This window comes from Lampetra fluviatilis, chromosome 74 (assembly GCF_964198595.1).
Source record: "Lampetra fluviatilis chromosome 74, kcLamFluv1.1, whole genome shotgun sequence".
Lineage (NCBI taxonomy): Eukaryota > Metazoa > Chordata > Hyperoartia > Petromyzontiformes > Petromyzontidae > Lampetra > Lampetra fluviatilis.
This window is the reverse complement of record NC_136348.1, coordinates 1,748,618-1,774,663: the sequence shown is the minus strand read 5'-3', so window position 1 is coordinate 1,774,663 and position 26,046 is coordinate 1,748,618. Positions and strand designations below refer to the sequence as shown.

Here is a 26,046-nt window from a genome sequence, read left to right as displayed (position 1 = left end):
GTTTGTATGTATCTGTGTGTGTCTGTGTCTGTCTGTGTCTGTCTGTGGTGTATCTCTGTGTATGTCTGTGTGTGTATGTATCTCTGTGTGTGTCTGTGTGTGTCTGTGTGTGTGTGTGTAAGTGTGCGTGTCTGTGTGTCTCTGTGTGTCTGTGTGTGTATGTGTCTGTGTCTATCTGTGTCTGTCTGTATTTATGTCTGTATGTGCGTGTATGTATGTGTAATGTAGTAACTCGGCGGGAGACGACTTCACGGGTAGCACACTCTTTTATTTCACCAACTCTAGTTACACAGGTGACTAACACCAACTATCGTTACTCGGTTGACTAACACCCACTCAGTTACTCGGGTGACTAACACCCACTTAGTTCCTCGGGTGACTAACACCCCACTCAGTTACTCGGGTGACTAACACCCACTCAGTTACTCGGGTGACTAACACCCACTCAGTTACTCGGGTGACTAACACCCACTCAGTTACTCGGGTGACTAACACCCACTCAGTTACTCGGGTGACTAACACCCACTTAGTTCCTCGGGTGACTAACACCCACTCAGTTACTCGGGGTGACTAACACCCACTCAGTTACTCGGAACACACCCTGCCGGGGTGTCCGTCTCGACTATGGGTCCCACAGTCCCGACCCACGTGGGGCGTCGAACCACGGGTCCCCACAGTCTCGCCTCCGAGCCACACAGGGCCCCGGTCCCTACAAGGACAGCGGGACTAGGGGTCTCGGGGGCACTACGTCTTCAACTCCGTCTTCGATCTTCAACTGGTTAACAACCCCGAGTGCTCTCGCGCGTCACCCTTTATACCCCTCCTGCGGACGTCGCTGAGAGCACCCATCCTATTTGACCAATCACTGGGCGCTGGCTACGATCCTGTTTTCCCACATCTCAGCGCGCCTCACCACTCACGCCGCGCCGCCCCGTCATCTCTCACTCCCGGCGCGCGCGTCCACACCACGCCCACAACGCGTGCCCAACCCCGCACCCCGTGCCGCCCCGTAGATCCATCACTGTCGGCGCACGTCAACACCACCACTACATATGTATGTCTCTGTCTGTCTGTGTGTGTCTGTCTCTGTCTGTCTGTCTGTGTTGTCTGTCTCTGTGTGTGTCTGTCTGTGTGTGTGTGTCTGTGTGTGTTTCTGTGTGTCTGTGTGTCTGAGTGTGTGTCTGTCTGTGTGTGTCTGTGTGGTGTGTGTCTGTGTGTGTGAGTCTGTGTGTGTGTTTGTGTCTATATGTGTGTGCCTGTGTGTGTGTGTCTGTGTGTATGTGCGTTTCTGTCTATGTGTCTGTGCGTTTCTGTCTATGTGTCTGTGTGTGTGTCTGTGTGTATCTGTGTGTTTGTATGTTTGTATGTGTCTGTGTGTGTCTGTGTGTGTGTGTATCTCTGTGTGTGTCTGTGTGTGTGTGTGTAAGTGTGTGTGTCTGTGTGTGTGTAAGTGTGTGTGTCTGTGTGTTTGTGTGTCTGTGTGTGTATATGTCTGTTTGTATCTGTGTCTGTCTGTATGTATGTCTGTATGCGCGTGTATGTGTGTATGTCCTCTGTCTGTTTGTCTGTGTGTGTGTGTGTGTGTCTGTGTCTGTATGTATGTGTGTCCCCCCTGTGAGTCTGTGTGTGTGTGTTTGTGTCTGTGTGTGTGTGTGTCTGTGTGTGTCTGTGTCTGCCTGTGCGTGCATGTATGTGTCTGTATGTATGTCTTTATGTGCGTGTCTGTGTGTATGTCTCTGTCTGTCTGTGTGTGTGTCTGTGTGTGTTTCTGTGTGTGCGTCTGTGTGTGTCTATGTGTGTGTGTCTGTGTGTGTGTGAGTCGGTGTGTGTGTTTGTGTCTGTATGTGTGTGTCTGTGTGTCTGTGTGTGTCTGTGTGTCTGTGCGTTTCTGTCTATGTGTCTGTGTGCGTGTCTGTGTGTGTATGTGTGTGTATGTGTGTGTCTGTGTGTGTGTCTGTGTGTGTCTCTGTCTGTCGCACAGGGTTCCGGTATCGATACCCACGACCTCCTGCGTACCAGGCGAGGTAGTCAACATCGACTGATATCCCCCTGAGGCTCCGCCCCCCTCTCCGTGGCCCTGCCCCCTTTATTTCGCCACGCCCATCGCCACGCCCCACCCGCTTCAGCTTTACGATGGGTGGAGTAGACAAGGACCATCAGCCAATCGCATCGCTCGGATCCCCTGGGGGGCGTGGCGGTCCTTCCTATGAGGAGGGGCTCCGGTGAGTGAGTGGTTGAGTGGGTGGTTGAGTGGGTGAGTAGGAGGGTGGGTGAGTCGGTGGGTGGGTGAGTGTGTGAGTGGGTGGGTGAGTGGGTGGGTGGGTGGGTGAGTGGGTGGGTGGGTGAGTGGGTGAGTGGGTGGGTGGGTGGGTGAGTGGGTGGGCGGGTGGATGAGTGAGCGAGTGGGTGGGTGGGTGAGTGAGTGAGTGAGTGGGTGAGTGAGTGAGTGAGTGGATGGGTGGGTGGGTGAGTGAGTGAGTGAGTGGGTGGGTGGGTGGGTGGATGAGTGAGTGGGTGGGTGGGTGGGTGAGTGAGTGAGTGGGTGGGTGAGTAGGAGGATGGGTGAGTGGGTGAGTGAGTGGGTGGGTGATTGAGTGGGTGAGTGGGTGGGTGAGTGAGTGAGTGGGTGAGTTACCGAGTGAGTGAGTTCGACCTCACTATCCAATGACGCATTATCACAGCTGATCTCCGCTGATCACAGCTGATCTCCCCCCCCCCGTGTGAGTGATCTTCAGGGCCGGTATCTCCATCCTGGGTCTGCTCCTCGCCCTCTCGCTGTGTCTTCTCTTGTGCTGCTTCTTGAGGACGAGGAAGAGATGGTGGAGGAGGTCGTGGGTGGGTGGATACTCTGAGCTGATGGAGCAGCACCAGCTGGTGAGTCAGTCAGGGTGGGAGGGTGAGTGGGTGGGTGAGTGAGTTAGTAAGTGAGTCGGTGGGTGAGTGGGTGGGTGAGTGAGTGGGTAAGTGGGTGGGTGGATGATTGGGTGGGTGAGTGTGGTAGGTGGGGGGTGGTTAAGTGGGTGGGTGGTGGGTGAGTGAGTGAGTGGATAATCTGAGCTGATAGAGCAGCATCAGCTGTTGAGTCAGTCAGGGTGGGTGGGTGAGTTAGTAAGTGAGTCGGTTGGTGAGTGGATGGGTGGGTGCGTGAGTGGGTAAGTGGGTGGGTGGATGATTGGGTGGATGATTGGGTGGGTGAGTATGGTGGGTGAGTGGGTGGGTGAGTGGGTGGGAGGGTGAGTGGGTGGGTGAGTGTGTGGGTGAATGAGTGGTTGTGTGGGTGGGTGGGGTTCACGATGGGCGTGTCGCTGGCTCCGCTCCAATGGGCTGTCGTTCGCAGATGGGCGGCGTTCCTCCTGTAGACCAATCAGAGGCGGGGGGGCGTGGCATCGTGCCCACGGCCCCCGTCCACAAGGGGCGTGGCTTCGAGGCGACCAATGAGGTGCGTGTGCTGCTACTCGCTACTACTGACAGCACTTTCCCCTACAGCCTGCTAGAAGCAACACGGGGAAGCTTTGCATGTGTCTGTATGTAACAGCACTTACCCCTACAGACCTGCTAGAGGCTACTTGGGGGAGTTTTGCCTTTGTCTGTGTGTAACAGCTCGTGCCCCTGCAGCCCTGCTAGAGTCTACCTGGTAAAGCTTTGCCTTTGTCTGTGTGTAACAGCACTTGCCCCTACAGCCTGCTAGAGGCTACCTGGGGGAGCTTTGCATTGTCTGTGTGTAACAACACTTGCCCCTATATCCCTGCTAGAGGCTACCTGGTAAAGCTTTGCCTTTGTCTGTGTGTAACAGCACTTGCCCCTACATCCTGCTAGAGGCTACCTGGGGGAGCTTTGCATTGTCTGTGTGTAACAGCACTTGCCCCTATATCCCTGCTAGAGGCTACCTGGTAAAGCGTTGCCTTTGTCTGTGTGTAACAGCACTTGCCCCTACAGCCCTGCTAGAGGCTACCTGGTAAAGCTTTGCCTTTGTCTGTGTGTAACAGCACTTGCCCCTACATCCCTGCTAGAGGCTACCTTCGGGAACTTTGTCTGTGTCTGTGTGTAACAGCACTTGCCCCTGCAGCCTGCTAGAGGCTACCTTGGGGAACTTTGCATTTGTCTGTGTGTAACAGCACTTGCCCCTACATCCCTGCTAGAGGCTACCTGGTAAAGCTTTGCATTTGTCTGTGTGTAACAGCACTTGCCCCTGCAGCCCTGCTAGAGGCTACCTGGTAAAGCTTTGCCTTTGTCTGTGCGTCTGCAGATTTCACCTCCTCCATACGAGAAGACAGCTACCACTGGATGATTCCCCGCCGCCATATCCAGCTCACGACACAGACTAACCACCTGCGGTGCCACGCGACTCCCTCCCGGCCCCCGCAACTAAACACACAACCCGCACGCAGCGCACACACGTAGTGTCCTGGCCGGGGGTTGCCTGGCACATCGGGTTTTAATCCGAAGGGGCCCCTAGAGGGAGAGTCCCACGGTTTCCCGGTGCCAGGAGATTGACCAACCCTCACAGGACAGGTTACAATCCAGTGCCTCTAAATTGGCTTAAAATTGTATGGGCGCAAAAATAAAAAGGTGCCCTGGGCCAACAGCAATGAGTTACACACAACATTGTTTGGAGGACGGAGGGTGGAATAATAGGCGTAAAGACCCTAAGACGCGAACTTCTGGGCACGTGAGAACAATAGGAAAGGGGCGAAAAGAGCAAAACAAATCGAAGGCACGAACTAAGAAAACGATGGGTGGAGGTGGCTGCGCGACGCCCCCCCCCCCTCTCCCCCGGGCCTTTGAAGTTTAGAGTATAAAGGTGGGAGCCCCGGGATGATGTGGGCAGTTGTCTACAACCTTCGCGCCGTCACGATCCACTGCCTGCCTGCTGCCCTGCCTCCTCATGCCGCTCACAGCATCCGTGTGATGCCAGCGAGTGCTGCTGCGAGACAATGATTGGAACACGTTCTTTCGGAGTGGGCAGGTAGGAACTTGGTTGGACAGCGCATTCGTGCACGACAGACAGACAAATAATCCCTGGTGGGCAGTGTGGAACCTGTTGTTTCTACCTGTGTACAAGATAACTTGACTTGAGGTAGCCAGGCAGACAGCCCCCTTCACTATCGGCCCCTCCCCCTTGCTTAGGCACCTCCCCTTGCCCCCCCCCTCCCTTAGGCCCCTCCCATTACCCCCCTCCCTTAGGCCCCTCCCCTGACCAACCCCCCATATCCTTAGGCCCCTCCCCTGACCCTCCTCCCTCAGGCCTCTCCTCTGAACGCCCCCCCTCCTCAGGCCCCTCTCCTGACTCCCCCCTTCCTTAGGCCCCTCCCCTGACCCTCCTCCCTTAGGCACCTCCCCTCTCCGTACCCGGCAGTAGGTCTCCACCAATCAAAGAGCTGTTTGTAAGGTCTCCACCAATCAAAGAGCCGTGTGTATTATATATTTATTTATGCACGACAGACAGACAGACAGTCAGACAGACAGCTAAATAATCCCTGGTGGGCAGTGTGGAACATTGTTCCTCCCTGTATAAGTCTTCTCTCGTCCTTCTCCCTCCGACTCACTCAGCGTCCGTGGGATGCCGCGAGTCCAGTTTCGAGGTTCGTGGTAGGGCGTCTGAGTAGCTGGGTTCATAGGCAGAGTTACGCTAAGCTCGTCTCGCTTCATATTCTTCCTCCAGGTAATGCGTATTGGCGCCATTAATAAACTCTAGTACAGAATATTGGTTTATTGCGATTTATGTGTGTATGGGCAGAACTTCGGCATAGCGTCTATGATCTGTGTGTTGCGCGTTTGCGTGGAGAGACGGTGTGCCCGGTGTGAGCGCGAGCGCAGGGCTGCAGCGTGGGGGTGGTGTGAGTGATTGGAGTGTGCACGTGGGGGGCATGTACTGCAGCACACACGGCCGCCGTCGTTTACACGCGCTTGCGCTCGTGTGCGTGTTTACACAGCGCGCTTTACACAGCGAGTTTGCACCGCGTGTTTGCATTACGCTGCTGGGTCCTCCGGGGACCGTAGTGCTGACCGTTGAGGAACCACGCGCCTTCAGATATTCACACAGCCCTTTAGCATTAGCCTTTGTGTGCAAGCGGATTAGGGTTTAACCGCCGAAGGTGCACGCGCATTTTCATACTGCCGTTTTGATTAGCGCCAGCCTTTGTGAGGGAAATACGCGCCTGCAGGGGCGCGTATGTGCACGCCTCCGTATTCGTTTTTGTGTGGTGGGGGTACGTGTGCGTGTGGAAAATAACCCCGGGCGGTGGTGAGCCAGCGAGTGAGCGATGTCCGTCAGAGAGGGCGCTGGTGCGGGGGGGGCGATCACCCGACCGGCGGGGGCCTGGCGCGAGGCGGCGGAAGAGGAGGAGGTGGGAGTGGAGCTCACGGGGAGCAGAGAGTTGGACGTCGGCCTCCACATGTGCCGCACCCATTTTCACTGCTTGGTGCACAGAGGCAAGGGGATTTAAGATACTTAATCATTTGTTTCAACTGCTGCGGCAGATTGAGCAGAGGGGCAGTGGGGCAGAGGAGCAATTGGGCAGTGCAGCATTGGGGCAGAGGAGGGGCGGTTTGTTATGAAGAAGGCGAATCACATGAATATGTTTTCCCACCACCGCTTGTATGTATAATGACCATTTCCCAAAACGTCTCTTGTTGTCTATTGTCTTTGTACCGCCGCACACACAGCTGGGACACCGCACACACGAGCCAAGGCTCATTTAAAGAAACCCAGGCAGCACTCGCAAGCAATGCAACGTTATGTTGTATCCTCAAGGGTCGATTTCACGAAGTTTATAGTAACAACAACAACAACAATTATATTGATCATAATTCTTAACAGAGCATCCTTGAGACTTGACACTTGCAGGTTTTGTTAATTGTCTGCACCAGACCCCTCCAGCTCTCTCACCCTGGGTCAGCTGCCCCTTCCATGTCCTGGAAACCATGGCAAGGTCATCCCATGAGGACCGCCTGGATGAAAACCAGCATGGAAGGGGCCCAGTGTGGGGCCGGCTATGCTAATGACATAGTCCCGTGTGTGTGTGATGTGAGGTCTTCTGGCAGCAGTCATTCTCCGCTGTAGTCCTGGCATCTGCTGCTCAGCTTCATTTCCAGGCTGTGGTCCCAGTGGCACCGTCTCTCTGGGGACCCGTGTGGTGTGTGTAGCGAGTATCACGGGGTGGACGGGTAGTGTGGGGATAGTGGTCACGGTTGGCACCGATGCACGACCACCGCCACCACCCCTACTGGGCGGTGGACCTGCCACCACAAAGCAGCACGCGGCGGAGGAGTGAGGCGATCGCTCTCGCCACGCGAGCGAGGCCCCCTGGCTTCCTCTTCTTTTCGTGCATCTCCACCTGCACCTCTTCCATTAGCGGGAATTTTTTGCGTCTCGGTTAGACGCGAGTGTCGTTCTTGTTTTAGCAGTTAACAAAATCCAAAACTCAACGCTAAACACTTTAAATCGAGGCCGATTGCGTACTTTTGACTCGATAACACCGATGCTGTTACTACGCTCACATGGAGCAGAGACGCTCTCCACAGCCCCACGCACACGGAGGCAAGAAGCCATTCAATTGCTCTGTGTCCATATTACATACATACATTTAACATGCATACATGTTACATACAGACATATTACATTCATGCATATTACATACAGACATGTTACATACTCACGAGCATAGTGTGATTCTTAGAGGACCACGGTGTGAAGCTAAGAATTCGAATGAGATTCGAATATCACACTTCAATGTACGGTGTTCTAATCTGTAACACTAGTTTATGATGTTATTTTATAGCGTTATAATGTATCGATCATAGCTTATATTGTTAGAGTTCACAACATTATAGTTTACTATAACACTAGTTTGTAGTGTTATTTTAAAGCGTTACAATGTATAGCTCATAGTAAAAAGGTTATATTGTTAGAGTTTATAATGTTAGGGTATTCAATGTGAGTTTACAATTTGAGAGTTTATGGACGTGCCCTGTTCTCGTGGGACCCGACACGGATTTGGAAATAATTGCTATGATCATGTCCGAACTGGGATGAGCGACTAATATTTACTTTGTTTGATCATAACTGTGTGTAGGTTAGTGACATCGGTGCTAAGTGAATACTACTCGTGAATGAACTCATACTTCTTTCGGATAGACATTTTAAATTGTGTTGGTATAACAAGTCGCCTGCCTTTTCTAGACAAATTTGTTATCTTCATGTGTGTCCGTAAATATACTGCTAAAATATACAGCATAGGGAAGGCTGCCTTGTTGGGGAGATGTAGTTTGGCTAAGGCGCTGTGACCGGGTGATGACACGGATTCTGAAACAATGGAGTTAAACACTCGCTGCTTGGCCCCGTCGACAGCAGCGAAGGCTGTCATATACCGCCCCATTTACGAGTTGGCTGTATGATGTGTATAGTTGAAGGTGCTAGGTGTTGTCTTCTTCTAACAGCTACTAACGTGCGTGTGTTGTCTGTTTTTAGGATTTGCCTATTGATGTTGTTTTTTTTTATTGCGGCGTTTTTTGTTGAGTTCTGTCACTTGAGTGTTGCAGTTTGTTTAAGAATTCGTCACGTGAGCGTGGTGTTTTGCTTGTGGGAATTTCGCTTTGTCACAATTTGTGATTGTTATAATAATTGTAACGATTCATAATCTCATGAGTTTATGATGGGGTTGTGCGTGTATTTATATAAATATATTCCGTCATTTGTTATTCGATGACATCTAGCATAGTACCTTACCTCCGTTTATATGGTTATAAATTATAACACTAGTTTATAATCGTTTAATGTTTAGTGTTATCGTTTATAGTATTACAGTTTCCATGTTATAGTGTAGTTTATCCACGACATACTTCGGGATTAGGGACTGTTACGTTGATGAACGATTAACTACGGGGACCTTTCCCCTCAAGGAACACGTGTTAATCGGGTAGACAGCCAAGATGCTGCCGGTTAAGGGCACACTTGTGTGACGGAGATCCTCCACCTGAAACTCGCTTAACATGTTTTTGCGAGGAACATTATAACATAAAGACCGGACAAACATTTGTTAAAAATACGTTTTTATTCATCTGCAATCATTTTTACGTCAAAACTCGAAGGGAATATTTATTACATTTCCAGTGCAATGCAAACGATTTCCGTTCCAGGAATACCAAAGCGTTAAAGTATCATTCCCCATGATTTCCTTATTAGTTCACCACGTTTGTTCACTGTGCGTCTATGTTGAAGTAAAGGCCATATATCCAACGAACGCGTCATCAATGTACATCCTGAAATCGCTATCTAAAGTCGATTAATACCAATCAAAAAAAGCTATATACTTGAAAAAAAAACTTTTAAATGTTGAGTAAAGATGTACCTACATACGCATTCCAACTTTAGCTCAACAGGAACACTTAACGACTACAATTGAACCCTCTCACAACCAGTGCTCTTCACACCACTTCGGCAAGTAATCCAATAACATTACAAACCACCACTGTGCACGTCATTAAACTCTCACAAAAACTGTAAAACTAAAATGGTCAAAATAATAACCAAAAAGTACTCGATACGGATTAATAGGTATAACCACATGACTTAATATTTTTTCAGTCACCCAGAGCTCTCTGGTTGACTCTCGGGCCACTCCATTACATCCAGCCATCTCTCGGGATCCAACTGCATGGGATCGAAGGTGGAAACTTCTTCAGGACTCATTGCAGCACCTTGAATTTCAGCTTTTGATTTCAGTTTCCTATCATTGTGGACCTTCTGATGCCTGTTGATGTGTGACTTGTGTGCAAATGTCTTCCCACACACAGAGCACAGGAACGGCTTCTCGACTGTGTGTGTTTTCTTGTGACTCTGAAGATGTGATGACTGTGCAAATGTCTTCCCACACACAGGGCACAGGAATGGCTTCTCGCCCGTGTGTGTTCTCTGATGAGTTTGAAGAGTTGATGCCTGCGCAAATGTCTTCCCACACACAGGGCACAGGAATGGCTTCTCGCCTGTGTGTGTTCTCTGATGAGTATGTAATGAACGACTGGACCACGATGTCTGGCTCAGTGTCCTTTATTATTCGGTTCGTGCTGTACACCCACACGGCTGTCTTTACTCTGTAGCTTCTCCACGGTGCTGACTCCAATGTCGGCCCGATCCACAACAGCAGCTCCGCTGCTGTTTCTCTCAGCTTCTCCACGGTGCTGACTCCAATGTCGGCCCGATCCACAACAGCAGCTCCGCTGCTGTTTCTCTCACACAGCCTCCCTTGGCTGTACTCGCTGCTGCTCTTCTCCCTCCGCAGCTCTCACAGCTTCTTGCTCTCTCTCTCTCTCTCCGCAGCTCCCTCCTGGCAGCCACACCGCTGCCTCTAACAAGCAGCCCTCTCTCTCTCTCTCTCTCCGCAGCTCCTCCTGGCAGCCACACCGCTGCCTCTAACACGCAGCCCTCCTGGCTGTCTCCTCCGCAGCTGCACACCACTCCGCAGCTTCCTCTTATCTTCGGGGTTGGCTCCCGATGGCCGTCGGCGCCCCCCCTCTCCACACACGCCCGCGTGGCCTCACTCTTTTCCGCTCACACCCCGACTGCCTTCTCCTTCCGGTTTACCCGCTTAAGGACCCCCTACCTTTCACCCACGTCACCTGGCTCCACCTCCTCGTGACGTCACATCCGGAAGGTCGCTTTCGCCCGCATTACACCACCCTCCCCCATAGAAAAAACCCAGCCGACCTCGGCTGAACAACACCAAAGCGTAATGCGGTGAACCGACCTTCCCCCTTAAAGGACACTAAGCATGCAATATAACAACAAGAACAACACACAAGTAACATCGACGAACGTACGGAAGCATGCGATAAATACGACGGCAAGAACAAGAACAATAACAACATACAATCAACGAAACGTAAGCGATTTGGAACGAGTGCGGGTCGCCGGCCCGTCCCGGACGGTCGGCGGCCCGCTTGTAGAACGGGGACGCGATGGAACACGAGAAATGACAGGGGGTAATTCCCCTGCTGCGATTGGAAGTCCACCGACATCTCGTGTCCCTGACGAATCAGTCTTGGTCATATTCCGCGAATGCGCCTGCAGCGGGGTCGGAAGGGTCGCCGGGCTAGAAGGTCCCGCAGCCTTGGCAGGCGCCCTCCGAACAGGCCCACTCCTCCCCCGCGGTGTCACGGTCGGCCTGTCTGGAACAGGTACGACAGGCGCTCCAGCAAGATCAATGGACGCAGGCGGGGAAGAGTCAGAGTCAGCAGCAACAGACCCCGGCAAGGCAACATTGGGAGATGACGCATCACGTAGGGGAGCAACATATGGTTTCAACCGCGACGTATGAACAAACCAACGGCGAGAACCAAACTGAACGCGCGCCGACTGTGGATTGGGAACCTCAATGAGGCGCACAGGACCATGCCAAGGTTTGTGCAATTTAGGAGAGGTCCCCGGCCGCACCTGCGGGCAATGGAGCCAGGCCAGGTCTCCCACCTTCCAGGGGCACTCCCCCTCAGACCGCCGAGCATACCGCTCGTTCCGGGCCTGGGCTTTGGCCGTAGCCACGCGGGCGTTTTCCCGCGCCTCCGTAACCCGGCGAACCGTGTCCTGAATGTATTCAGGGAGTGGTTTACGAGGTCCCTTCACCCCAGTACCCAATTGCACATCCACCGGAGGCACGTTTTCCCGACCATACATAAGGTAAAACGGCGAATACCCTGTAGCCGCATGGGGCGTCATCCTGTACGCCGAAAGCACTCCGGGGATGTGCAGATCCCAATCCGATTGCTGTTCACTCACGGTATGGCAAAGCATGGCAGACAATGTCCTGTTCAGCCGCTCAACCATACCATCCGTCTGCGGATGGTATGGAGATGTCCGTATCTTCTTAGTCCCAAGGCCTGCGCACACTTCAGCCAATAATTTAGAAGAGAAATTTCGGCCCTGGTCCGTGAGGAGTCTCTCCGGCGCCCCCTTGTCCATAATGTACCCAAACAAAAAGGCGTCGGTGATGGCCGCGGCCGACTGATCGGGCAACGGCCAGGCCATCGGCCAACGGGAGAGATACTCAACCCCTACCAGCAAATATTTATTTCCCCTCGCCGATGGTGGGAAGGGTCCCAATATGTCCAGTGCCACCAATTCATTGACTCGAGACACCTGAATCGACTGGAGAGGCGGCACGTAAGGATGTTTAGGCGGCTTACGCCGGGCGCATTCAGGGCACGCGCGCACGTGCCCTACGACATCTGTCGCCATGCCGTGCCAAAAATAATGACGTTGTAACGTCAACAAGGTCTTCTGCACCCCTAAATGTAAGAGAGTGTCACAATGGAGGGTTCTAATCAACTCGAATCGCAAGGACGTTGGTACCACCAGGCGCCAACGTTCCTGGAACCCCTCCCGCCACATAAGCAGACCATCTCGGAGAGCGGTTTGCGGCCCCACAGCCGTACTCGGACTCCCATTGTCCTTAGCAGACCGCTTCCGCAAGGACACCAATGACTCATCCATCATCTGTTCCCGGATCCAGACAGACCGCGGCAGATTCAAAACCCCGTCAGCCGGTCCCGGTTCCATCGGAGTGTCCGACTTCTCGACGGCCAACGTAAGCGGCTGAGGGGGGTTTGGAATCGGCGAACACCTATGCGTCCCCGACTCACATTTACAAGGGGCGCGCCGCGGTAATCTGGAAAGTGCGTCAGCGTTCGCATGGCGCACTCCCTTCCGATGTTGAATTTGGAAGGAAAATTCCTGTAGCGTGTCCAACCAACGTGCCAACTGTCCGGATGGCTGGTCAATTTTAAGGGCATATTGCAAGGCCGCATGATCCGTACGCACAATAAAAGAACGACCGTAGAGGTATGGTCGAAATTGCCGTAGGAAAAAAACAACCGCCAATAATTCTCTGCGAGTGACACAGTAGCGGGTTTCCGCAGGAGACAAGACTCGGCTACCATACGCCACGACACGCTCTACACCCCCTTTAGACTGTGATAACACCGCCCCAATACCTGTGTCACTCGCGTCCGTATCAAGAATGAATGGGTGATCGAAATCGGGATAATCCAATGTTGGGGCCGTGGCCAATAGATCACGCAGACTCCGAAAGGCCGCCTCCTCCGGCTGTCCCCAAACAAACTTCCGTCCTTTACCCGTAAGGAGATGCAAAGGCCTCGCAATCGTCGCAAAACCCGGCACAAATCTTCGGTAATACGAGGCAAATCCCAAAAACCGCCGAACATCCCCCACGGTGGCCGGAGTCGGCCAATCCCGGACGCACGCCGTCTTTTCCGGATCCGTGGACACTCCCTCAGCGCTCACAATGTGCCCCAAATAGCGGACGGACCGTTGCAGTAGGTGACATTTCTTTGGTTTGAATTTCAATTTGGCAGAACGCATCCTCGTGAACACTGTCTCCAGCCGCGTCAAATGCTCATCAAATGTGCGGCTGAAGACAATGATATCGTCCAAATATATAAGACATGTCTCCCACTGCAACCCCGTCAAAACGAGCTCCATCAATCTTTGAAATGTAGCAGGGGCCGCATTCAATCCCATCGGGAGACAGTTGAATTGAAATAACCCCTGCGGCGTACGGAATGCGGTTTTCTCCCGTGAGGACTCGTCAAGGGGAAGCTGCCAAAATCCAGAAGAGAGGTCCAGTGTGGAAAAGAACTTAGCCCCCGACAATGCGTCGAGGGAGTCATCCATACGCGGCAGGGGGTACGCATCTGCCACCGATATCTTATTCAATTTGCGAAAATCAACACAAAATCGCAATTTGCCATCCTTCTTCTTAACCAAGACGACTGGAGCGCCCCATGGGCTGTTAGATGGCGATATAATGTCCGCAGCCAACATGTCTTCCACTGCCCCCCGTACGTGTTCTCGCTCCGCAGGACTCATCCGATGCGAATTTAATCGAATAGGGGCAGCATCGCCCGTCTCAATGTGATGGTAAAGCAAGGAAGTGCGGCCCAAATCCAAATCATCGGAGCTGAACACATCGGAATATGTCAACAACAATTTACGCAGCGCACCACGTTGCTCCATGGACAGGGAAGAATTTTCGTCACATAACTGAGCAACCCAACGATCATCCGAACTCCTTGGCTCGGAAACCCCAGCAACGACTCCCCGGCTATGTGGACAATCATGGGTCGCAAACGCCGTAGTGGCATGTGCCACAACCGTACCGGCCGGGACACGGACGTTTTCCCCCCCCGCATTAAGCACCTGTAAAAACGGTAATTGATCCGGCCGGACGATGGTCTGTGCCCCCACTAACGCCAACCCGGTTGTTATCGTGGCGGACGGTGACAACAAGACCCCTACTGCTCCTAGCCGATCAGGCAGGGGCTTCCGATACCGCAAGGGTATAAGCATCTGTGTACCAGGTGGGATGTCCACAGATGCGACGGACAGCGCCTGCACTTGTACGGCCGAAGCAGGTCGCCCCCAGGGCGACGGCAGAAACGAGATTTGACGGCCCCCCGGCAGTTCAATACAATTCTCATTGATTTTGATCAAAATGGGCATCTTAGCCAAAAAATCGGTGCCTAACAAACAAGGAACCGCCAAAGATCTCGATATCAACACAACACCCGAGGCCGACACATCCCCAATAGATATCTTAGCATCCACCTGACCCACGATACCCATGCTACCCCCGTTCGCAGCGACGCACGACCCATAAACCGGACGCACAGCCCCCGACGGAATGCCCAACAGATGGAAAATGACATCCGATATAATAGTCGCAGACGCCCCCGAGTCAACCAAAATGCGCACGTCCACACCTTGTATGGACCCCGGTACAGTGGACGAACCCGTAGCGGCCGCGACAACTCTCCGTGCCAATTTGCGCCACTGCGTAACTGAATGAAAAGGCCCCGTCGATGGCCTTTCTTTAACAACAACAATAGGATCGCGCAACACAGGTGGTGGGTGAGGTGGAAAGCCTTGCCGAGTGTCTGGTGCGTGCCGACATGCCTGTTTCGGAGGATCTTTAGCCGACTTGACCGGTGCCGAGGCCTCCTGCTGCGGCGGAGCCGGGAAGCGGGCCCAGCAGTCTCTGGCGTAGTGGCCCCTACGCCCGCAGCGGAAACATTCGGCCTCGTTGCGCCGAAGCGCAGGCCTCGCCTCCTGACGGCCCCGTCCTGGTAGCACCGCGCGCGGTCTCGGCCCGCCGCGTCCCGTCCATGGAGCGGAGGCGGCCGTCAGTTGTTGAGGGCCCCGGTCATCCGGAACATAGACGGCCTGCGCAGGGTTCCACCCCAGCGCCTCCCCTTCTTTGACGGGCCCCCCCGTCCACGCCGTCACTTGTTTCCAGCGACGGAGGTTGAATTGCGCATCAAGACACTTAGCAGCCATCCGGGAAGTTAGCTTCTCATGCCCACACACAGGCATGGGGATCCCTAGATCCCGAGACAGCTCCAACATTTTCCCTAATATGAGAGGCTCAAGCAGGTCCTGTGGCGTCTCAGGATAAGCTGCCATGGCCAGCTCCAGCACCGCACCCCTGAACGCCACGGGCGACTCCTCTGGTGCTCGTTGTCGTTGAGCGAATCGCCGATGCGCATCATCTGGTGGCTCATAAGCATCGGCCATTTCTTGAAAAACACCACATAAAGTTGCCTTCTTATCGGTCGCTATGGAACGGAAGAATCGGACAGATTCGTCGTCCAGGAGAGTCGGCAACACCTCCAAAGCCTCCGCATCGGTCCATCTTGCTGTGCGTACCGCCGCCAAGAAGCGGCAGGCGAACGCGCTCCAGTCCCCACCGACGGAAAATTCTTTAACCGTTGTAAGGTGGCGACTCCGACTCCTCTTCCCGCCGTCTTCCAATGGTGGTGGTTGTGATGGCAAATTCAAAATGGCGTCGGCCCGCGGCGTGGCCAAGATGGCGATTTGGCGCCACGGAGCGCGCAAAATGGCGGCCTCTTGCCGCGTGGGCAATGGCGGCGGCAGGACAGGCAACGTGGCGGCCCGCGGAGCACCACTTGCATCATCCATCGTCCCTGGCGCGACGAGATGGCATAGATGCGCCAGGACGTCCTTAAGTGCCTCCAGTTGTACCGCCATCGCTTGCCATCGTTGATCCGCGTCTGATGATGTCGACGGACCCGCCACCGCTCCAACATCCTCCACTCCCGTTCCCGTGGTCGCCTCAGCCGGGCTCTCCTCCACCACCCCAACAGGATCCGTGGTTGGAGGGAGTTCGTCGTCGTCGGACGAAGAAGCCGATGCAGGCGCCGGATTAACTTTCTTCCTCACTTGTTTCGACATGCCGTTGCACTTCCGACACCAGTGTAATGAACGACTGGACCACGATGTCTGGCTCAGTGTCCTTTATTATTCGGTTCGTGCTGTACACCCACACGGCTGTCTTTACTCTGTAGCTTCTCCACGGTGCTGACTCCAATGTCGGCCCGATCCACAACAGCAGCTCCGCTGCTGTTTCTCTCAGCTTCTCCACGGTGCTGACTCCAATGTCGGCCCGATCCACAACAGCAGCTCCGCTGCTGTTTCTCTCACACAGCCTCCCTTGGCTGTACTCGCTGCTGCTCTTCTCCCTCCGCAGCTCTCACAGCTTCTTGCTCTCTCTCTCTCTCCGCAGCTCCCTCCTGGCAGCCACACCGCTGCCTCTAACAAGCAGCCCTCTCTCTCTCTCTCCGCAGCTCCTCCTGGCAGCCACACCGCTGCCTCTAACACGCAGCCCTCCTGGCTGTCTCCTCCGCAGCTGCACACCACTCCGCAGCTTCCTCTTATCTTCGGGGTTGGCTCCCGATGGCCGTCGGCGCCCCCCCTCTCCACACACGCCCGCGTGGCCTCACTCTTTTCCGCTCACACCCCGACTGCCTTCTCCTTCCGGTTTACCCGCTTAAGGACCCCCTACCTTTCACCCACGTCACCTGGCTCCACCTCCTCGTGACGTCACATCCGGAAGGTCGCTTTCGCCCGCATTACAAGTATGAAGAGTTGATGAGTCTGCAAATGTCTTCCCACACACAGGGCACAGGAATGGCTTCTCGCCCGTGTGTGTTCTCTGGTGAGTTTGAAGATTTGATGCCTGTGCAAATGTCTTCCCACACACAGGGCACAGGAATGGCTTCTCGCCCGTGTGTGTTCTCTGATGACTCTGAAGATGTGATGAGTGTGCAAATGTTTTCCCACACACAGAGCACAGGAATGGCTTCTCACCCGTGTGTGTTCTCTGGTGTCTCTTAAGACTTGATGACCATGAAAATGCCTTCCCACACACAGAGCAATTGAATTGTTCCTTGCCCCCGTGTGCGTGGGGCTGTGGAGAGCGTTTTTGCTCCATGTGAGCGTAGTAACAATAGCGGTGTTATCGAGTCAAAAGTACGCTATCGGCCGCAAGGATGTTTAGCGTCGAGTTTTGGATTTTGTTAACTGCTAAAACAAGAACGACACTCGCGTCTAACCGAGACGCAAAAAAATCCCGTAAATTTGACGACGGTCACGTTTAAGATTTTATCCGCGAAAATAGATACTTACTTGGAGATTCACGATATATAAACCCGTCTGAAGATGTCGCCACGAACTCTCCGAACGAAGTCGCCTAACTGTCGACACAGCAATTCTGCTCGCCAGGCTGCGTTGTCTCGCGGTTGAAGGGCGATCAGCAGAGCGACGAGTCGAGCGTCCAACCTCATCAAGTTCCCTCTCTAAATGGCATTGAGCTCTGCTTCTGAGCCGCCTTATAACTCCCCCCCTAGGATCCAATCCTTTGTCTTTCAGGATATTTGCATTCGATTGTTAATTTTGGAAGGTACAATCCGCATGTATACTAACATATCGAAGGGTAATGTGCCCATTGTGCTTCATGCATGCATATGTAAGTGCATCTCAGTGTGTAATTATGCGCTTATTTTGAATAAATGGAAAAACACGTTCCCCATGCCCTCCATTGTCCTCGATTTGAAGTGAATGCAGCCCCGTGGCGTTGCCAAAAATCGCCGAGCTTCGGGAGTGAGCACGTACAGACGCGTAGTGACCACACTTGCAACACAATCACTCTAACATCAGTAACCAAAATCCGATCTGGTACATGGTCTCCGCTTGGTCTGGTTTGTATCGGTCATCATTCCGGAGACAAACAGCGAGGCATGGTTTGTCCAGCCACCACCTCGTTTGCCAAAGCGACTTTAATAGCTGCTCTCAAACAACACTATCACCAATGGTGGTTTACAGTCTAGGCTGTTAAGCGGACAATCAGTCGTTTTTGGCAAGGCGTATGGGAAAATACACACCTCTGTTATCCCATAAACATAATACACAGCATCGGTAAGGCTGCCTTGTTGGGGAGATGTAGTTTGGGTAAGGTGCTGTCACTGGAATTAGGCGATATGACTGGGTTATCACACGGATTCCGAAAAGCAGCTTAGACGATACGATCCACTGCGCTCCATCTCCCCACATGAACGACGACATTCTGAGTTTTAAAAAAGTGGAACATATATTTGTAAATACGTTTTTTAAATAATGTGTATTGTATCTATGTTACAATGTGTGATTGTTATACTCTTTATTTGTGTATACTGTATATACTTATATGGCTATTCGATTCCATTGATACGACACATTCATCCAACAGTGGAAAGTGTGATTCTAATACGAGTGGGATTCGAATAATTGTAATTCGATTCTAATCCTGCATATCCTACCCCCGGTTGGCATATTAACTTACCATACGTACAACCACAGTGTGATTCTAATTAGCTCAGTGCGATTCTAATGATTAATATGCGATTATAATCCCATACCTCCAATTATGTGGTTCTGCACTATAACAGTTAATCGCATTTTAAAGCGTAGCAATGGCTAGGTTGTAGTTCATAGGTTATAATATTATATTTCACTATGTTAGAGTTTAACATGTGAAAGTTTATAATGTCAGAGTTGATCAAGAGCGTCAATCTTGATCGACGCAGAAGAAAATACAGCAGCAGCAACATGACATGTCCTGTACAGCCCAAGTCTGGTGTGTCCAACGTGGTGGGGCACTCGGCAATGGAAACCGTACGCCAAATGAAATGTGTTGTGGCGCCCACAATTTCCGAGCCCCTGAGGCCCGGGGTGCCTCAAGGATCCGCCACGTGCGAAGATCCGGTGCCTGGAGTCTGGTCATATTCTTCAAAAGAAGCCAGGGACCTGCCTAATCCTTCAAGGCTGTGGTGCGAGCCCTTGACGCCCCGAAATGCACAAGAATCTACAATGGGCGCGGGACGGGCGTCGAGAACCAGGTCAAAATGCGCAAGGTTGCGCTTGTAGGCTCCACGCAAAATATCAATGCTGTATATTATTAACTAGCAGTAGTACCCGGCGTTGCCCGGGTGAAAAATATATTTCTTAATAACCTTACATATATACACACCCTCACCACTCAGCACTCACCCTCACCATTCACCCTCACCACTCTCCCTCACCACTCTCCCTCACCACTCATCCTCAGCAATCACACCCTCATGAATCACCACTCACCCTCAACACTCACCACTCACCACTCACCCTCACCATTCACCCTCACCACTCTCCCTCACCACTCTCCCTCACCACTCATTCTCACCAATCACACCCTCAACACTCACCCTCACCACTCACCACTCACCCTCACTATTCACCAGACAGATTTGCGATTTTATATATAAAGATTCTGACCTTACTCCCTCCCTTTGATGCTGCTAATCCTGCATAATGCATGGACATAATGACTTTGAAACCCCCCCGCCCACCTCCTACGCATTTCACAAGTAATGCAAATCACATATCTGCATTTCTCATAAATATGCTAAAATCCTATTGATATGCAAATTATTTTGTCAAGACGCTCTTCGCTCCTCCATCCCAGCATAAATAGTCGCTCCAAGCCTGGAGCGTGACATTCAGAGTCCGTCTACTTGACGGACCTGTTCTCCACCTGAGGACGGCTGCTTGCGTTGTGGCCGAAACGTCGTGAGAATTATTTTATTATGTTTTATTTTTATTATTTTATTACTTCTCTTCTACGTGACTTTACCGAAAGAACCAAGAAGATGTATATTGCTATTCGGTTCCATTGAGATGGAACATTCTACCAGCAGTTGGCAGCTTGATTCTAATACGACCATGGTGCTATTTTAATAATTTTGATGCGATTCTAAATCTGGCACCACCCAGGCCGCATTTACTACTCCCGATGTGCATCTACATTTAACATACATTCTAGCTCAGTGTTATTCTAATACGACCCTAGTGTTATTCTCGTCATTTTAATCCGATCATAATCCTGCACCCCCCCCCCCCGTTCGCATATCCGACCACCGGTTCGCATGTCCAAAGGCCATAGATGCATATTACATACGTTCATACGAGCACAGTTCGCTTGCACGTACACTATACATACATATGCGCAGAGTGTGATTCTAATACGATCACATTGTAATTCTAATACTTGTAAAGATGATAATACCGTACCTCTGTTTTTGGTGTTATAAATGGTTAATCTAGTTTATAGTATTTTAATGTTTCGTGTTATCGTTTATAGTGTTACAGTTCACTTGTCATAGCGTTCAGGATTCCCTGTATACTTGATGAATAGGGACCGTAACGTTGTGAATCGATTTATAATGGGGCCCTTTCCCCTCCAGGAACACATGATAATATGATGCCCGTTATGTGACAGAGATGCTCCACCTGAAAATCGGCTCCACACGTCTTTGCTATTAACATTTTAAAATTAAAACGGACAAGCAGTTGTTGAAAATAATGTCTTATTCATCTGCAAGAATATTTACAGTACTACAACTCGTATCGAAAGTTTATGATGTCCTATGTTCAAACAGTTACAGTACAATCTTGATTTGAAGCTTTCGTGACTGCAGGAATCCATACTTTTTGATTCTTTCGTTAAAGTCACGAAGGTCGAAAAATAATAGATCACATTATTGATCTATTATTATCTATTATTTTGTCTACCTATATGACGTTACCGAAAGAACCAAAGAGTATAGCTACAGTACAATGCAAATCAAGTCACTTCCAGGAATACCAAACCAAAGTATAATTCGCCATTGATCTCCTAATTAGTTCACCACATTTGTTCATTGTGCGTCTGTGTTTAAGTCCAAGCCAAACATGCAACAAACGCGTCATCAATGTACATCCTGAAATCGGTTATCTAAAGTCGCTTATTACCAACGAAGGGTAATGTGCCCATTGTGCTTCATGCATGAATATGTAAGTGCATCTCAGTGTGTAATTGTGCGCTTATTTTGAATAAATGGGTTTAGCGCTGGAAAAACACGATCTCCATGCCCTCCATTGTCCTCGATTTAAAGTGAATGCAGCCCCGTGGCGTTGCCAAAAACCACCGAGCTTCGGGAGTGAGCACGTACAGACGCGTAGTGACCACACTTGCAATTCAATCACTCTAACATCAGTAACCAAAATCCGATCTGGTACATGGTCTCCGCTTGGTCTGGTTTGTATCCGTCATCACTCTGGAGACAAACAGCGAGGAATGGTTTGGCCAGCCACCACTTCGTTTGCTAAAACGACTTTAATAGCTGCTCTGAAACAACACTGTCACCAATGGTGGTTTACAGGCTAGGCTGTTAAGCGGACAATCAGTCTTTTTGGGCAAGGCGTATGGGAAAATACACACCTCTGTTATCCCGTTAACATAATACACAGCATCGGTAAGGCTGCCTTGTTTGGGAGATGTAGTTTGGGTAATGTGCTGTCACTGGAGTTAGGCGATGTGACTGGGTTATCATAAGGATTCCGAAAAGCAGCTTAAACAATACAACGTGTTCGTCAATTCTTAGTGATTTGTTTGCGTCTCGGTTAGACACGAGTGTCGTTCTTGTTTTAGCAGTTAACAAATCCAAAACTCAACGCTAAACATCCTTCCGGCCGATAGCGTACATTTGACTCGATAGCACCGCTGCTGTTACTACGCTCACATGGAGCAGAGACGCTCTCCACAGCCCCACGCACACGGAGGCAAGAAGCCATTCAATTGCTCTGTGTGTGGGAAGTCCTTTTCACGGCCATCACATCTTCAGAGACACCAGAGAACACACACGGGCGAGAAGCCATTCCTGTGCTCTGCGTGTGGGAAGGCATTTGCACAATTGTCAACTCTTCAAACTCATCAGAGAACACACACGGGCGAGAAGTCATTCCAGTGCTCTGTGTGTGGGGAGGCATTTGCACACGCGTCAACTCTTCAAGACCATCAGAGAACACACACGGGCGAGAAGCCATTCCTGTGCCCTGTGTGTGGGAAGGCATTTGCACAGGCATCAACTCTTCAAAACCATCGGAGAACACACTCGGGCGACAAGCCGTTCCTGTGCTCTGTGTGTGGGAAGACATTTGCACAGGCATCAACTCTTCAAAACCATCGGAGAACACACTCGGGCGACAAGCCGTTCCTGTGCTCTGTGTGTGGGAAGACATTTGCACAATCGTCAACTCTTCAAGACCATCAGAGAACACACACGGGCGAGAAGCCATTCCTGTGCTCTGTGTGTGGGAAGACATTTGCACAGGCATCAACTCTTCAAAACCATCGGAGAACACACTCGGGCGACAAGCCGTTCCTGTGCTCTGTGTGTGGGAAGACATTTGCACAATCGTCAACTCTTCAAGACCATCAGAGAACACACACGGGCGAGAAGCCATTCCTGTGCTCTGTGTGTGGGAAGACATTTGCACAGGCATCAACTCTTCAAAACCATCGGAGAACACACACGGGGGAGAAGCCATTCCTGTGCACTGTGTGTGGGAAGACATTTGCACACTCATCAAAACGGAAGAAGCATCAGAAGGTCCACGATGATAGGAAGCTGAAATCAAAAGCTGAAATTCAAGGTGCCGCAATGAGTCCTGAAGATAATTCCACCTTCGATCCCATGCAGTTGGATCCCGAGAGATGGCTGGATGTAATGGAGTGGCTCGAGGATCAAACCGAGAGCTAGCGGTGACTGAAATATAATGTTGCATGCGGTTATACCTATTAAGCTGTCTTGAGTACTTTTGTGTGTAATTCTGACCCTTTGGTTTTGCAGTTCGTTTGAGAGTTTATTGACGTGCAGGTAGTGATTACTTGGTGAAGTGGTGTGATGAGCAGTGGTTGTGATATGGTTCAATTCCAGACAATATTGTTGTGTTTAAGTCTTCCTGTTGAGCTAAAGTTGGAATGCATCTGTAGTTAGATCTTTACTAAACATTTTTTTTACGTTTTTTTTTTCAAGTATAAAGCTTTTTTTGGTTGGTAATAATCGACTTTAGGATGTACATTGATGACGCGTTCGTTGGACTTCAACATAGACGAACAGTGAACAAACGTAGTGAACTAATAAGGAAATCATAAAAACGTATTTTAACAAATGTGTGTCCGTTTATTTATTTTATAATGTTTATAGCAAAAACGTGTTTTAAGCGAGTTTTAGGTGGAGGATCGTCGTCACACAAATCTGCCCTTAACCGGCAGCATCTTGGCTGTCTCTCCATTAACATGTGTCCCTGGAGGGGAAAGGTCCCCATTATAAATCTATTCGCAACGTTACGGCCCCTAATCATCAAGTATGACGTGTGAACTGTAACACTATCAACGATAACAAAAATAGTTAAAATAAATAATCTATTAACTAGTTTCATCATTTATAACACCAAAAACAGAGGTACGGTATTATTAGTTTTTAACAAAATAAATGTTAAGTGAATGCGAACCGGGGGTAGGATATGCAAGATTTGAACCTCATTACAATGATTAAAATCCCACTGTAGTCGTATTAGAATTAAACTGTCCACTGTTGGATGAATGTTATGTTAATTTAATCGAATAGCTATATACGCTATGTAAACATATAAAGTGTATAACAATCACATATTATAACATAATTGCATTTCATATGATTTGAAAAACATACGTTCATTTAAAAAAAAGAACTGAGAATTTCGTGTATAATAGTGTACGTGCAAGCGAACTGTGCTCGTATGTACGTATGTAATATGCATCTATGGCCTTTGGACATGCGAACCGGTGGTCGGATATGCGAACGGGGGGGGGGGGGTGCAGGATTATGATCGGATTAAAATTATTAGAATAACACTAGGGTCGTATTAGAATTACACTGAGCTACAATGTATGTTATATGTAGATGTACATCGGGAGTCGTAAATGCGGCCTGGGTGGTGCCAGATTTAGAATTGCATCAAAATTATTAAAATCGCACCATGGTCGTATTAGAATCAAGCTGCCCACTGCTGGTAGAATGTTCCATCTCAATGGAACCGAATAGCAATATACATCTTCTTGGTTCTTTCGGTAAAGTCACGTAGAAGGGAAGTAATAAAATAAAAAAAACAATATAAAATAATTCTCACGACGTTTCGGCCACAACGCAAGCAGCCGTCCTCAGGTGGAGAACAGGTCCGTCAAGTAGACGTAGTCTGTATGTCACGCTCCAGGCTTGGAGCGACTATTTATGCTGGGATGGAGGAGCGAAGAGCGTTTGACAAAATAATTTGCATATCAAGAGGATTTTAGCATATTTATGGGAAATGCAGATATGTGATTTGCATTACTTGTGAAATGCGTAGGAGGTGGGCGGGGGGGTTTCAAAGTCATTATGTCCATGCATTATGCAGGATTAGCAGCATCAAAGGGAGGGAGTAAGGTCAGAATCTATATATATAAATTCTAGATTTGAAGCTTTCGTGACTGCAATGATTCATATTCTCAGGTTTTTTCGGTAAAGTCACGTAGGTAAAACATTAAAAGTAATGAAAGTAAAATAAAACAAAACAAAAATAAAAATAAAATTCACGACGTTTCGGAGGCAACACAAGTCTCCGTCATCAGGTTGGCTGGCCTTCCTCAAGAGATGCCGCGATAACAAGGTAATACCCATCGCTTTCACACTCACATCCGCTGCTGTGTCCTCACCGAACTCCAAACAGATCTTATTTAAAGCTAGCCTATCACTAATCTCGGAGAGAATAAGGTTACTCCGATCTGAACTCGATAATTTAGACAAGACTCTCTTACAAACACATCTAATGTTAACACAAAAAATGTCACCTTCTGATTGGAACCACGTTGATAACATGACTTCTGCTTCTGCTGACTCAATGTCAGCCAAATGCAAAGCTAACCTGATTTCTAAATTCAACTTCCTATCTAAAAAGAAACCAGAGCCACACATCGCAAAGCTGGATGTTAACAAGACCGTGATTAATCAGAGTAACATTCCAATCTCTGACAATCTAAAAACGGTACTGGCCAAAGGACTAAATTTCGCCGTCACCCCTAAATATATACCAGTAGAGGATATGATTTCTCAGATTGATGTAGCCCTCAGAGGCATAGGACACATCCATGCTGATGTAGCAAGAGCTGAAATAGCTACTATTCTCAAGAATGCTAAGAAACCCACTAGTAACATCAGCAAAAACGAACGCTCTGAACTCGCGAATTTAAAAAAGAGAGATGATATAGTCATCCTCTCGGCAGACAAGGGCAATGCCACGGTCATCATGGATAAAGATTCATACAACAACAAAATCCTGGACCTTCTTAATGATGGGAGTTACTCCAAAATTAAAAACGATCCCACTAAAAGCCTAACGACAAAAACCAACAGTATCATCATGAGTTCGACTTCCCTAATCGAACCAAGCAAACGTCCCTCTCTAAAACCATCGGCGGCAAGACCTCCCAGACTCTATGGTCTTCCTAAAATCCATAAAGAAGGCACCCCGCTACGACCCATCGTGTCGACGATAAACTCTCCGACGTACAAACTAGCCCGTTTTCTATCAGATACTCTGCTCCCCTTCACAGGCAAGACCTCTTCGGCAGTACTCAACTCAACCCAATTAGTCTCTATGGTTAAGGACATGGTACTATCTCCTGATGACATTCTCGTCAGCTTTGATGTAGTATCTTTGTTTACCAAAGTCCCAGTACCGGACACCCTAACAATAATTGAGGACTTAGTCCAACAGGGATTGAATTCTGATGTACCTGCGCTGGTTAGGCATTGCCTCACCAACAC

General features: G+C 50.1%; 1 protein-coding gene across 1 annotated transcript in view; it reads left to right on the top strand.

The window, feature by feature from the left end:
- Positions 1-2,856: 2,856 nt before the first annotated feature.
- LOC144953341 (uncharacterized) overlaps positions 2,857-26,046 on the top strand; it is a 54,935-nt gene continuing 31,745 nt past the window's right edge. The window contains exons 1-3 of the mRNA XM_078883904.1: positions 2,857-2,874; positions 3,338-3,439; positions 22,045-22,701. Of these exons, the coding sequence (XP_078740030.1) occupies positions 2,857-2,874; positions 3,338-3,439; positions 22,045-22,701 (777 nt within the window). The remainder of the gene's footprint in view (positions 2,875-3,337; positions 3,440-22,044; positions 22,702-26,046) is intronic.